At 42.1% G+C, this 15,550-nt stretch overlaps 1 protein-coding gene across 1 annotated transcript; it reads right to left on the reverse strand.

Annotated features, from left to right (window-relative positions):
* Window positions 1–12,206: 12,206 nt before the first annotated feature.
* LOC110521615 (tumor necrosis factor ligand superfamily member 6-like) lies at window positions 12,207–15,032 on the reverse strand. Its single transcript, XM_021599295.3, has 3 exons — window positions 14,694–15,032; window positions 13,784–13,895; window positions 12,207–12,973 (listed from the first exon to the last, which is right to left on the reverse strand). Exons 1-3 carry the CDS (start codon window positions 14,973–14,975, stop codon window positions 12,558–12,560), a joined length of 810 nt encoding a protein of 269 aa, XP_021454970.3. The 5' UTR covers window positions 14,976–15,032; the 3' UTR covers window positions 12,207–12,557.
* Window positions 15,033–15,550: the final 518 nt, after the last annotated feature.

Raw genomic sequence — 15,550 nt, forward strand, 5'->3', positions numbered from 1 at the left:
AAGACGAAAGATAAATAATTGTACGTTTTTTTTATTGGTAGATTTTTTTGGGAAGCCTGGCTTCCCTTGGCATCCATGAATATATCAGTGCACATATACATGCACATATCAATGCTAAAGGCTAAAGTTGAATCTAGATGTAGTTTCCTCTATCGTAATCGCTCCTCTTTCACCCCAGTTGCCAAAATAACCCTGATTTAGATGACCATACTAACCATGCTAGATTATGGAGACGTAATTTATAGATCGGCAGGTAAGGGTGCTCTCGAGTGGCTAGATGTTCTTTACCATTCAGCCATCAGATTTGCCACCAATACTCCTTACTGGACACATCACTGCACTCTGTACTCCTCTGTAAACTGGTAATCTCAGTATACCCGTCACAAGACCCACTGGTTGATGCTTATTTATTAAACCCACTTAGGCCTCACTCCCCCCTATCTGAGATACCTACTGCAGCCCTCATCCTCCACAAACACCCGTTCTGCCAGTCAAATTCTGTTAAAGGTCCCCAAAGCACACACATTGCTGGGTTGCTGGTCTTTTCAGTTCGCTGCAGCTAGCGACTGGAACGAGCTGCAACAAACACTCAAACTGGAGACTCATTCAAATAATCAATCATGGACACTCTTACTGACAGTTGTGGCTGCTTTGCGTGATGTATTGTTGTCTGTACCTTTTTTCCCTTTGTGCTGTTGTCTGTGCCCAATAGTGCTTGTACCATGTTGTGCTGCTGCCATGTTGTGTTGCTACCATGTTGTTGTCATATTGTGCTGCTACCATGCTGTGTTGTCATGTGTTGCTGCCTTGCTATGCTGTTGTCTTTAGGTCTCTATTTGTGTAGTGTTGTGTTGTCTCTCTTGTCGTGATGTGTGTTTTGTCCTATAGTTTTTTATATTTTTTTTATCCCAGCCTCTGTCCTCGCAGGAGGCCTTTTGGTAGGGCGTCATTGTAAATAAGAATTTTACTGACTTGCCTAGTTAAGTAAAGGTAAAATAAAAAAAAGATGAAACAAATACACACTACTGCTGGGTTGGGTTTATGCCCCAGTAAAATATAATACATTTTAAAAGTTAAATGACAAATCATTATTACTAGGCCCACAGAGATGGAATTGAATTAATAGGGATTCTAAATATACAGTGCATTCGGAAAGTATTCCCCTTGACTTTTTACACATTTTGTTACATTACAGCCTTATTCTAAAATCAAATTAAATTTTATTACATTTTTATCCCCTCATCAGTCTACACACAATACCCCATAGTGACAAAGCAAAAACAGATTAATAAAAAATATTACATTTAAATAAGTATTCAGACGCTTTACTGAGTACTTTGCTGAAGAACCTTTGGCAGCGATTACAGCCTCAAGTCTTCTTGTGTATGACGCTACAAGCTTGGCACACCTGTATTTAGGGAGTTTTTCCCATTCTTCTCTGCAGATCCTCTCAAGCTCTGTCAGGTTGGATGGGGAGCGTCGCTGCACAGCTATTTTCAGGTCTCTCCAGAGATGTTCAATCGGATTCAAATCCGGGCTCTGGATGGGCCACTCAAGTACATTCAGAGACTTGTCCCGAAGCCACTCCTGCGTTGTCTTGGCTGTGTGCTTAGGGTTGTTGTCCTGTTGGAAGGTGAACCTTCACCCCAGTCTGAGGTCCTGAGCGCTGTGGAGCAGGTTTTCATCAAGGATCTCTCTGTACTTTGCTCCGTTCATCTTTCCATCGATCCTGACTAGTCTCCCAGTCCCTGCCGCTGAAAAACATCCCCACAGCATGATGCTCCCACCACCATGCTTCACTGTAGGGATGGTGCCAGGTTTCCTCCAGACGTGACGCTTGGCATTCAGGCAAAAGAGTTCAATCTTGGTTTCATCACACCATGTAATCTTGTTTCTCATGGTCTGAGAGTCCTTTAGGTGCCTTATGGCTAACTCCAAGCAGGCTGTCATGTGCCTTTTACTGAGGAGTGGCTTCTGTCTGGCCACTCTACCGTAAATGTCTGATTGGTGGAGTGCTGCAGAGATGGTTGTCCTTCTGGAAGGTTTTCTCATCTCAACAGAGGAGCTCTTGAATTTACCCCAATCAAGTTGTAGAAACTTCTCAAGGATGATCAATGGAAACAGGATGCACCTGAGCTCAATTTCAAGTCTCATAGCAAAGGGTTTGAATACTTTGTTTTTTATATTTAATACATTTGAAAACATTTCTAAAAAACTGTTTTACCGCTTTTTCATTATGGGGTATTGTGTGTAGATTGATGTGGAAAAACATTTATTTAATCCATTTTAGAATAAGGCTGTAACGTAACAAAATGTAGAAGGGTCTGAATACTTTCTGAATGCACTGTATAGTTTATTTTCTTATATAAGGACTTGGTGTATTCGGTTAAAACAAGGGCTCAAATTGAGTGAGGGTACTGTATGCCATATCCTTTGTTAAAGAAAAGGGCTAAAGGATACCTCTTGTTAGCTTTATATTTTGAAATAAATAAAGAAAAGGAATCCAGATAATATAAAGCATTCTATAACAATACTTAACTTTGTGATGCCTTATGCAAGCTTTAAAAGGCCCACAAAAGACACACCTCTGATGCATATGGGAATATATTGAATAGTCTATGACATTCCTCAATATTGGAGGAGACAAAAAATTTACTTTGCTATTTTGTCCATATTAATTGAAAAAAAATAAACGTTGAATCCCAGGCATCTTTTACGGAAGTACGTCTATTGTTGGGTTAAGAAATGGATGAGTAGCCAGCAGTTGAAGCTTACATTTTTCTGTGTAGGTGAGCCTCTGTCTGGGTAGGAAGGTGACTTTTGAAGGAGCAGTGCTTAGATTCATAAGGATGTCTAATTTTTTATTATTTACAAACAACAACCGTTTCGTTGCAAACAAGACACTCTGGTATGACATTGGAGAAATATGGTAAGAATTATTTTGAGATTTTTCAGAACACATTTTCTCTTGATTGCAAGCTGTTTTTCCCCAATCAATGCACAAAATGTTAAAAACCTCATTTAATATTGACATTGGTGATTTTATTAGTGTAATCAGGAAATGTTATTGTCATTGAACTGATTATAACCAGATGTAAAAAAAAATGTGTTTCATTTGCTTATGAATTGGGCTGCTAAAATATTATTTTGTGCCGACTATTAGCTGAGAAAAAAGCAGGTTGCAATTTCTTTTTGTCTCACCTAGGGAGACTGACCAAGGACCTGTTATGTGCATACATTTTTTTGATGCAAGCGCCTGCACTCATAGGAGGGCCCATACCTGGAAGAAATTACATCTACTTTATGCATTTAGGTTAGTATTGTGGAGTAACTACAATGTTGTTGAGCCATCCTCAATTTTCTCATAATACAGCAATTAAACTCTGTAACTGTTTTAAAGTCACCGTGGGCTTCATGGTGAAATCCCTGAGCGTTTTCATTCCTCTCCGGCAACTGAGTTATGAAAGACGCCTGTATCTTTGTAGTGACTGGGTGTATTGATACACCATCCAAAGTGTAATTAAAAACTTCACTATGCTCAAAGGGATATTCAATGTCTGCATAATCATTTTATTAACCACCTACCAATAGGTGTCCTTCTTTGTGAGGTGTTGGATAACCTCCCGTGTCTTTGTAGTTGAATCTGTGTTTAGAAATTCACTGCACTGAATCGCTTCTCTACTGAAGTGAATGAACTACTAGCAGCTAGTTTAATTAGCTAGCTAGCTAGCTAGTAGCTACCACAGCCAGTTCAGCTCTATCTAGTCTCTCGCTATCTATCATTTAGCAGTATTTAACAGCTCTTGTGTGTATGGAAATGTTTTGTAGCCTTTGTTTGTCCTATAAAATTGATGATGTGCCATTGTACCACTGCTGGAGCCAGCCAAAAGTTGGCTAACGTTGGTGAGTTATCTAAGTTGATTTCCAAACTGTATCAAGGGTTGATACAGGCTTTTCCCGATGACACAAAACATAGCTATATTGTGTGCAAATTGTGTGCAAAAACAGCTCTAAAGTACTATTAGGCCTATGATATTCATTATATTGATGTACTGTTTCTGTGTGTTAATGTGTAGGTGTATGTGTATGTGTGTTTTATTAAACTGTTGTTTTTCAAACCCTTCCCTTGACATGTAAAAAAAGATGGGAAGGAAGTTGTTGGGGAGAGAGTTGAGTTATTGACCAGACACAGATTAAATGTCCTCCTGGACTAAATGTAGTTTTAGTTGAAGTACAAGTTCCAATTCCCATGTTGAGAAAAAAACACACACGTATGCCGCACATCCACACGTACGCACACAAACACACGCACGTGCACACACATATACGCACGCACGCGCACACACACACATTTTTACATACAGGCCACCGTATAATATCCAAAGCTGGCTGCAGTTCCTTATCTGACAGGCAGATGATGCCATCGACTGAGAGACTGAGGAAACACTGCATTTCATCAGAGAAATTGTTTCCTGCCTTCTGCATAAACAGATCGGACAGGACTGGGTAGATGAAGGAAATGCAGTAGCCACTAGATGTAGCTATAGCAGATTTATACCCGTTTTCTCAGATCCTTGAGTAAATGAGGTCCGTAGTTGTGCATTGATGTCAATGGCAGACTTGCATGACAGTGTGTATGTCAATGGCAGCCTGACATATTTAAGCTGTATAAAGTAAAGTGAATTCTGCAGACTTGTGTTATCTCCCAGAGTTTATGCCTAGGCTTTAGCTCAGAGAGCTAGTGTACCATGATCTTTAAGCGTGCAGACAACCTGAATTTTTTTACCTGGTGGTCACATCTACGGCTAGCTTGGTCCCAGATCTCTTTGTGCGATCAAGTCAACTCTTTGCCATGTCAAGGAGTGGCATGATGGCAGAGACAGATTGGTACCCAGGCTAATATACAGTGGGGTTCAGGTATTGATTCCTGCATATGTAATGTGTACTGTGTGTAACGTGTATATTAATGTAATAATACGAGTTGCATTGGATGAATGTCTGCTCGACAAGCTGGTTGATACCACAGTGAACCTGTGGTTCATCTACCCAGGTTTAAATGTGGGGCGGCAGGTAGCCTAGTGGTTAGAGCGTTGAGCCAGTAACCGTAAATGTTGCTAGATTGAATCCCCGAGCTGACAAGGTAAAACTCTGTCGTTCTGCCCCTGAACAAGGCAGTTAAACCACTGTTCCTAGGCTGTCATTGTAAATAAGAATTTGTTCTTAACTGACTTGCCTAGTTAAATAAAGTTTAAAAAAAATGAAATGTTGACATTCAGGTAGAATGTGTGGGTAGTATGGTAACATGGTCTCTGCCTCCCTTACAGCTGATGCTAGAGTACCGTTGCTCCCAAATAAAAAAAAATAGCAGCCTATATTGGACATATTTCAATTCTAGCTGCTTTTGAAGTCATTTGTGGAATATTAGGATTCTGCATTGTGTAAAAACACTATTTTCCTATTGAGATGCGTTGTACACTGTCTCTTTAAAAACGTCAGGTTTGTGATGATGACATGCAAGAGATATGTCATTCATTCATTACTATGATTATTGATCTCCTGAAGAATAGGTTTGAGATGGGTGGAGGAGGTGAAACCACTCCTTTCTTTCGGTGCCTCCAAAAGTTTGGATATAGTGGTTTTATTTATTTTACTAGGCAAGTCACAAATCCTTATTTTCAATGACGGAACAGTCATGGTCAGGGGCAGAATGACAGATTTGTACCTTGTCAGCTCGGGGGTTTGAACTTGCAACCTTCCGGTTACTAGTCCAACGCTCTAACCACTAGGCTACCCTGGCTACCCTGCCGCCCCTGGTGAAGTGAGCAGGTTGTTAGTTTGCTAGCCAATGATGTAAAATGATGTAAAATGACTGAACAAAGTGTAAACAAATGGTTAACAAAGCACAAGTACTTTTAGGACAGCCCATGTTTATGAATGTAAAATGTTTATTAACGTAAAATGTTGAGCAGTTAATATGGGTCAGATCTTTTGACTTGGTTGTGCTAGAAGCAACCCGTTTTCACTGAAGTAATGGTGCAACTATGACGCTAACGAATTTGACCTGGCTTTTTTCTCTAGGGAACTTGGAAACAAAGGTACAGGGAAGCCTTATCATTCTAACAATTATTATCTGGGCAATTTTTTCCTAGTCGCACAGTGCTCCCAAAATAAAACTCCTGGTCACACAGCTAAATGTTTTGTTTCATATGCAACCAAATCTAACCTTGACCCTATCCCTAAATGTTTCATGAGCTGAAATGAAAGATCCCCAAAATGTTCCATTTGCACAAAAAGCATATTTCTCACAAAGGTTTTGTTTACAAATTTGTTTACATGCCTGTTAGTGAGCATTTCTACTTTGCCAATATAATCCATCCACCTGACAGGTGTGGCATATCAAGAAGCTTGATCATTACACAGCATATCATTACAGAGGTGCACCTTGTGCTGGGGGACAATAAAAGGCCACTCTAAAATGTGCAGTTTTGTCACACAACACAATGCCTCAGATGTCTCAAGTTTTGCACTCTGACTGCAGGAATGTCCACAAGAGCTGTTGCCAGATAATTGAGTATTAATTTCTTTACCATAAGCCGCCTCCACTGTAGTTTTTGAGAATTTGGCAGTGCATCCAAATGGCCTCAAAATGGCAGACCACGTGTAACCATGCCAGCCCAGGACCTACACACCCAGCTTTTTCACCTACGGGATCGTCTGAGACCAGCCAACCAGACAGCTGATAAAACTGAGTTTGTACAACCGAAGAAGTTCTGTACAAACTGCCAGAAACTATCTCAGGGAAGCTTATCTTCGTGCTTGTTGTCCTCACCAGGGTCTTGACCTGACTGTAGGTTGGCGTCGTTACCAACTTCGATGGCCACGGGCACGCTGGAGAAGTGTGCTCTTCACGAATGAATCCCTGTTTCAACTGTACCGGGAAGATGGGCGAGCGATTTGCTGATGTCAACATTGTGAACAGAGGTGGGGTTATGGTATGGGCAAGCATAAAATACGGACAACAAACACAATTGCATTTTATCAATGGCAATTTGAATGCACGGAGATACCATGACAAGATCCTGAGGCCCATTGTTGTGCTATTCATCCGCCACCATCACCTTCAGCATGTTAATGCACGGCCCCATGTCACAAGGATCTACAGTATCTGTACACAATTCCTGGAAGCTGAAAATGTCCCAGATCTTCCATGGCCTGCATACTCACCAAACATGTCACCCATTCAGCATGTTTGGGAAGCTCTGGATCGACTTGTACGACAGCGTGTTCCAGTTCCCGCCAATATCCAGCAACTTCGCACAGCTATTGAAGAGGAGTTGGACAAAATTCCACAGGCCACAATCAACAGTGTCACGTTCTGACCTTTATTTCCTTTGTTTTGTATTTATTTTGTATGGTCAGGGCGTGAGTTGGGTGGGCAGTCTATGTTTGTTTTTCTATGTTTTGGGGTATTTCTATGTTTCGGCCTAGTATGGTTCTATCAGAGGCAGGTGTCATTAGTTGTCTCTGATTGAGAATCATACTTAGGTAGCCTGGGTTTCACTGTGTGTTTGTGGGTGATTGTTCCTGTCTCTGTGTTTTGCACCAGACAGGGCTGTTTTTGGTTTTCCACGTTTGTTGTTTTATAGTGTTCGTGTTTATCCTTTTTGTTATTAAACATGAATCAATATAATCACGCTGCTTTTTGGTCCGCCTCTACTTCACCACAAGAAAACCGTTACAAACAGTCTGATCAACAATCCTTAGATTAGGGCCTAATCCAATGATTTAAATTGACTGATTTCCTTACATGAACTGTAACTAAGTAAAATATTTGACATTGTTGCGTGTTGTGTTTATATTTTTATTCGGTGTATAATTTATCAGTCTTATCAGTCAATGTAACAGTTTATAAGCTCTATTCTAATGTAAAATAGGTTATTATACCATAATTCTCCTATCTATTTTTGGAAGATAAAAAAAAGAATACAAGAAAACAAGTTGCGGACTACCATTGCAACTGCAGTGTGATGGAGGCAGATGCAGTCCTGCAAAATTTAACATCTGCCTCTCATGCACTTCACTGCACTGCATCGCACCGCATTCAAACACACACACACACACACACACACACTGTGTAAAGACACTGAAGGCACAGGCGAGGGGACACGGCAGTGTCAGAGCGTTAAGCCAGACCTCAGAGAAGAACAGAGCGTACTTCTGATGCTGCTCTAACTTCCTGTGTGACTTTCACAGGGGATGGAATGTGAGATAGGAGGGGGGGGGGGTCTAGGTGGGCCTGTCTGTCTGTCGTTTTGTCTGGCCCTGATGCAGATTCATTGCCTCGGCACACAACTAAACCAGTAGGGTGTATTCGTGGATGCCATGGGAAGCCAGGCTTCCCCAATAAACTGACAGAGAAAAGAAAATAGTTAATCTTTTGTCTCTCTGTGTTTTATAATTTTCCTTCAATTCACAAGAGGCTAGATTTATTTCAATGGAGAAAGCATCCGAGCGAGCGAAACAGCACCCCTCTGTCTCTGTATGTGTAGCCCTTCTATCTGAATCTGTCTGGTCAAAAAGAGTATGACATTGTTGCCGCCCGTTGCATTGAACGCAAGGGAAGCCAGCGAACATTTGGCCTCCCTTGATATAAAACATTTATAATATAGAAGCCGAACAGCGTTGAGCTAAACTGAGTGATCTCAACTGTGAATGGTCCTGGCGCACCAAAAAGGTGTCAAGGGAAGGCAGTTTTGATTTGGCATCACTCCTGTCAAATTGCATTGAGAGCATACATCGTTGACAGAAACAACGTGAATTGTTGCATCTCGTTGTGTTGTCTCGTTGTGGTTAGCAAGCTAGCTAAAATGATCCCTTTCCTAATTTAGTCATGGATGGAGATTGGGATTTGGACTTGTGGTTTTACTAAATTCTCCGTATTGGCCAATGATTATAACAGCAATTCTGATCCATCCATCAATTCATACATTGTGCCCCTGGCCTGAGAGGATGGAAGTTCAATATGTAGCTAGATGTAGAAGGCTAATGTTAACTAGCTAATGTTGCCCATGAAAGGAGGTTAGACGAGCGAGCAAACATTTTAGCCTAGTAGCCTAGGACAACAACAAATAAAGGTGTGTACTGCATGAGAGAGTTTCAACAACATGAATGAGAGGAGGATGGCATTGGCATTTCTCTACAAGTAGGGTGAGTCAAAATGTTTTTTCTACTTGCACTTCACGCAAACAGAAATCAGAACCAGGGACAGCCACATCATATAACGTTTTTTGGTATCTTTCAGTTGTCACTGTATTACAGCCGTGGCCAAAAGTTTTGAGAATGACACACATATTAATTTCCACCAAGTTTGCTGCTTCAGTGTCTTTAGATATTTTTTGTCAGATGTTACTATGGAATACTGAAGTATAATTACAAGCATTTCACAAGTGTCAAAGGCTTTTATTGACAATTATATGAAGTTAATGCAAAGAGTCAATTTTTGCAGTGTTGACCCTTCTTTTTCAAGACCTCTGCAATCCACCCTGGCATGCTGTCAATGAACTTCTGGGCCACATCCTGACTGATGGCATCCCATTCTTGCATAATCAATGCTTGGAGTTAATCAGAATTTGTGGGTTTTTGTTTGTCCACCCGCCTCTTGAGGATTGACCACAAGTTCTCAATGGGATTAAGTTCTGGGGAGTTTCCTGGCCATGGACCCAAAATATTGATGTTTTGTTCCCCGAGCCACTTAGTTAAGTAACGGTTTTCGTCCTCCTCTTCTGAGTAGGAAGGATCGGACCAATACGCAGCATGTTAAGTGTTCGTCATATTTTATATCCAAACTGAACACTACACAAACTGAAAACGAAACAGTTCTGTGTGGAAAACACAGACACAGAAAACAATCACCCACAACCAAAATGGGGAAAACAGGCTACCTAAGTATGATTCTCAATCAGAGACAGCTGCCTCTGATTGAGAACCATACCAGGCCAAACACAGAAATATAACATAGAAAAAAGAACATAGACTACCCACCCCAACTCACGCCCTGACCAAATTAACACAAAGATATAATAAAGGAACTAAGGTCAGAACGTGACAAGTTATCATTTTTGCCTTATGGCAAGGTGCTCCATCATGCTGGAAAAGGCATTATTCGTCACCAAACTGTTCCTGGATGATTGGGAGAAGTTGCTCTCGGAGGATGTGTTGGTACCATTCTTTATTCATGGCTGTGTTCTTAGGCAAAATTGTGATTGAGCCCACTCCCTTGGCTGAGAAGCAACCCCACACATAAATGGTCTCAGAATGCTTTACTGTTGGCATGACACAGGACTGATGGTAGCGCTCACCTTGTCTTCTCTGGACAAGCTTTTTTTTGGATGCCCCAAACAATCAGAAAGGGGATTCATCAGAGAAAATGACTTTACCCCAGTCCTCAGCAGTCCAATCCCTGTACCCTTTTCAGAATATCTGTCCCTGACGTTTTTCCTGGAGAGAAGTGGCTTCTTTGCTGCCCTTCTTGACACCAGGCCATCCTCCAAAAGTCCTCGCCTCACTGTGTGTGCAAATGCACTCACACCTGCCTGCTGCCATTCCTGAGCAAGCTCTGTACTGGTGGTGTCCCGATCCCGCAGCTGAATTAACTTTAGGAGACGGTCCTGGCACTTGCTGGACTTTCTTGGGCGCCCTGAAGCCTTCTTCACAACAATTGAACCGCTCTCCTTGAAGTTCTTGATGATCTGATAAATGGTTGATTTAGGTGCAATCTTACTGGCAGCAAAATAACATCCTTGCCTGTGAAGTCCTTTTTGTGCAAAGCAATGATGACGGCACGTGTTTCCTTGCATGTAACCATGGTTGACAGAGGAAGAACAATGATTCCAAGCACCACCCACCTTTTGAAGCTTCCAGTCTGTTATTTGAACTCAATCAGCATGGCAGAGTGATCTCCAGCCTTGCCCTCGTCAACACTCACACCTGTGTTAACGAGAGAATCACTGACACGATGTCAGCTGCTACTTTTGTGGCAGGGCTGAAATGCAGCTGAATTATTTTTTTTTGGGGGGGGGGGATTCAGTTCATTTGCATGGCAAATAGGGACTTTGCAATTAATTGCAATTCATCTGATCACTCTTCATAACATTCTGGAGTATATGCAAATTGCCATCATACAAACTGAGGCAGCAGACTTTGTGAAAATTCATATTTGTGTCATTCTCAAAACGTTTGGCCATGACTGTAGACTAAGGATATGTAATTTAATGTTGAAATATTGAAGTTGAAAATGTGCTGGAATAGTGGAGGCAGCTCCTGTTTTCTTTGTGACTTGCGGTAACTCTCCGTGGATCTAAATCAATAGTTGTTAAGTGGTACGAAAATGTCTTAAACATTAACTTCCTTGACCATGCTGTAGTTCATGTAAGTGTTTGTTACATGCAATATGCTTTGTGTACTTCACTGGACAGAGGTTGCTCCCCGGATTTATGATGTAACAAAGGTGTGGTTGAATTTATTCTGCCACTGTCTTATTGTTTCATCCTTTAGGCCTATATACAGTATCACGGTCACAAGGTGAACTAACAGGTTATATGATTTTTTACCCACACACCGCTACTGAACTAAACTCTCTCTCAGTTCACACTCAGATACTGTTGTGTATTTTGGGCTGCGTTTACACTGGTAGTCCAATTCTCTTGCACTGATTTTGAAGTCGCAGGCAGCGCTACCTCATCAAGAGACCACAGGCAACCATGAGCCTGAAACATGTCTCCTACATTCACACCCTGGCTCAACCCTAGCCCTAGCTATAACCTTAACCCTAAACTCATGTCAACACCCTGGCTCAATGCTCACCCTATACTAAAAGGGTTCTTCAGCTGTCCCCATAGGAGAACACTTTGAAGAACCCTTTTGGGTTCCATGTAGAACCCTTTCCACAGAGGATTTTACATGGAACCCCAAATGGTTCTACCTGAAACCAAAACGGGTTTTACCTGGAAACAAAAAGGGGGACAGCCAAAGAACCCTTTTGGAACCCTTTTTTCTAAGAGTGTAGCCGTAATCTTAACCTTAACCTCATGTCCACAACCCAGCTCAATGCAAAAAAAAACATTAAAAGAACTGAGTCCTCCTTTTTGCAAGCACGGACACTCACGACATTCAAACAGACATCTGACAAAGACCTCAAAAAGTCAGAACTCTTTCAAATACTTATTTATTACAATAGAATGTTGTATACCCGTTGACATTATATTAAATCCCAAACATGCATATTATTTCTCTGCGTTCTAATGAACATACATTCAGACCTGCTGCTGGGATCATCAGTGTCAGATTTTTTTTATCTGAATAAATACTAAATACCACTTTCCTCACAAGCATATTAGTGTTAAGGTTCTAGGATTGAAATATCAGTTGAAACCCACTGCACTTCTAACATCACAAATAAATAAATGAATGCTCATTGCACTGCCATTACTGTTCTGGCAAAATATAATGGTCATTGGACAGAAAATAGACATGAAACAGATCTCCTGATCTTCTGTTCTCTAGATCTTGTGGAGTCCAAAGAAGTTGGCATGATGAGCGTGGCTGAGCATGGCTGGATGGGAGACATTCACATACAACCAGTCCTGCTTTTCAAGCTTCAGTGTGGATCCCAGGTAACTCCCCGAGGTCCAGACATGCCCATGAGAGCCCAGGTTGCAGTAGCCCTCCCTGTGTCCCTCCATTAGGGTGAGAGACTTGCGATTCCCTGGCCTTCTTACAAACACAGAGTGAACCAAGGCATCTGTAGGGGTGCAGTGATTGGCTTCAAACTGCACCCGGGAGTAGATGTGGTAGAGCCCAGTCTCGTTGACTTGCAGACCGCCATCCCGATAGACCACGCCCCCCTCTGTGAAGGCCCGCCCCGCCTTTGGCTCCCAACGCAAGGTATTCTGTGAAACATGCTTCTCAATCCGGCCTGAGGGAGACAAAAGGAGACAGCAGGGAGAATGGCGTTAGAGATGACACTCCACTGGGCCTACATCAGGAGTGCATGCTTAATTCAATTAATCAAGGTCCTGATGTGCAGCTGATTACTAGAATCCGGTATGTCAGAGCAGTGCTGGAGCAAAAGCCTACACACCAAAATAAAGTAATTAAACTTTTGATTTGAACTGCACTCAGCCAGAGCAGGCCCTAGCCTTTTGGGAGCCCTAAGCAACATTTTGATGGTGGAGAGAAAAAAAGTTTTAGAGTTCCTTCAATTATATACATTTTGCCATGAGTTGGAGATTTTGCAGTTTCATAACTAATTTAATTTAGCCATGGGGCGGAGAGACAATTTTGCAGTTTTACAGCCAATTTCCTGCAATTCTACTCATTTTGCCATAGGACGGAGACACATTTTTTAAATCATGTTCATATGATATCTGAGTGAGAGTGACTAACAAAATCAATGGGGGCCCCCTAGAGGTCAGGGCCCCTGGGCATGTGCCCTTCGTGCCTGGTCGGTAATTCGATCATGATAGCTGGCTAGACCAACTTACCAATACATTTTTAAAAAATAGGCTGACATGGGCTAATTTAGTGACTGACATAAAATAAAAACTGCTGATGCACAACCAAATTTAGAAATGGCATCTTGTGTATTCTACTATTCTAACTCACAACTGTAATTTGAGACCCACATTTGTATTTATTTTTGGTCTGTGGCCCCCTAGTGGCCACGGGGCCCTGAGCGGTCACTTATGTCGCTTAGTGGCTCTGGCCGGCTCTGCCCCCAGCTTACCTATAACATGTGCTGCAGGTCTGCCGGCTGTCTTCCCTCTGTTTGGATCGGTCTCTGGAAGGTCACCCACTAGCTTCTCAGGCCCACGACCATCAATCTCAATGTTAATTTCCTGTGACAAAAGAAGAGATACATCTCATTGCCACTTCACATTAGCGCACACAAACACAAGTTCTTTCGCATCAATATAAAATATCCACATCACAGATGTTACATGACATTTTGTGGTTAAAGGTGATCAATATAAATGTAGCGCTAAGATACACTGAACATCAGCTCTTCTCTGAACATGTATTATGAGTCAAGGATTTCCTGTAGCACCGCTGGACTGGTGACCACAACTCTGAACAGATTCCGGTCTGGGCTGACGTCTTTAAATGTCACTGCTACTTAATAGTCTGAGATGCAGAGGCAGCAAGAAAACTTGCACAAAAGTTAAAGCCTGTTTTGCCTATTTTCCATCAACACTTTACCTCTGTCTGTCCCCTACCCCTCACCAGTCTCCCACTCCTTTTCCAGTGGTCACAATAATCATCAAGGTGATAATTAAATGGTAGGATGCATCTTTTTTTAGGTTCAGTCTTTTCTTCTTGTTGCTACGATATTGCATTTTGTTACTATATGTCTCTCTTTTTCTCATCAGTAAGTTAAGATGTTTTAGCCAACAACAAAAACAATGAAAGGCAACGAGACACTAAATATGAACTACCACAAATTCCTCAATGCGTCTATTTCATTGATGGTTTTGGCAGAGGATCAGTGCAGAGTCATTGCAAAGAAAGATGCTGACATCATACAGAAAGAACCAAATGAGACAGAGAAGTGACGAAATACAGAGACCCTTTGATACAAATAGAAATCAGAGAGCAGACTTGCACCAGGAGAACCCCACCCAAACACACACCCTCACCTGTTGTATCCCGTCGAGTTGAGTCTGTAGTTTGATTATCTGGTAGGTACCCAGTCCCAATGCCCCAAACACCAGCAGCAGCAGAAACAGCAGAGCCATAGTCAGGCTCCAGGAGCCAACCCCCCTGCAGCCTCTGCCCCTGCCCCGCTCCATCACTCTCTCTTGGGCAGGAGGGAAGGACCAGCAGGGCAGCATGCCTGGAGGTTGGACCGATGGCTGTGGACCTCTACCACTGTCCACTAGAAACACCTGGGGGTAAGGATAGCCCTGTGTACCACTCATGGTGCAAAGTGTGTGAGAGAGGAGCGTGAGTGTGTGTGTCGCCTCTGTGTGCAGGAGATGTGTGCTTCTATCTAAGCATCTCAGTCTTATAAAAACTCGGGTGACTGGAACCCACAGCTTCCACCCACACACACTGGGTGGGTCTGTGACAAGCTCACACCACCTCTCACTCACGCTCTCCATCTACTCCTCTCTCAAAAGAAAACTTAGCCAGGTGACTGGTGCTGTGGCAGGACAAGTAGATAATAATGAGCTCATAGTAGAGATAAACTCATTTAAACTTTCACACACTTTCATACATGCATGCACGCACGCTCACATGCACACAGACTTGGAAAATGGAAGTAAAAAATGCACTGATAGTTTACTACAGTGTCATTAAAAACTTAGTGAAAACATTGATTTAATCTGCTCTCCAAACCATTGCATACCTTTATCTCTCGGTCTCTCCTTAGTTGGGTTTTTGCACATACATGGTCCCTGACAAATAAACCAAAAAATGAACAAGTGGGGTGTTTAGCTGACCACCCTTTCTAACCACCTTGTTCATCTCAGTGTGGGGCCAGACAAAGAGG

This window comes from Oncorhynchus mykiss, chromosome 4, assembly GCF_057628025.1.
Source record: "Oncorhynchus mykiss isolate SJ-2025 chromosome 4, ASM5762802v1, whole genome shotgun sequence".
NCBI lineage: Eukaryota > Metazoa > Chordata > Actinopteri > Salmoniformes > Salmonidae > Oncorhynchus > Oncorhynchus mykiss.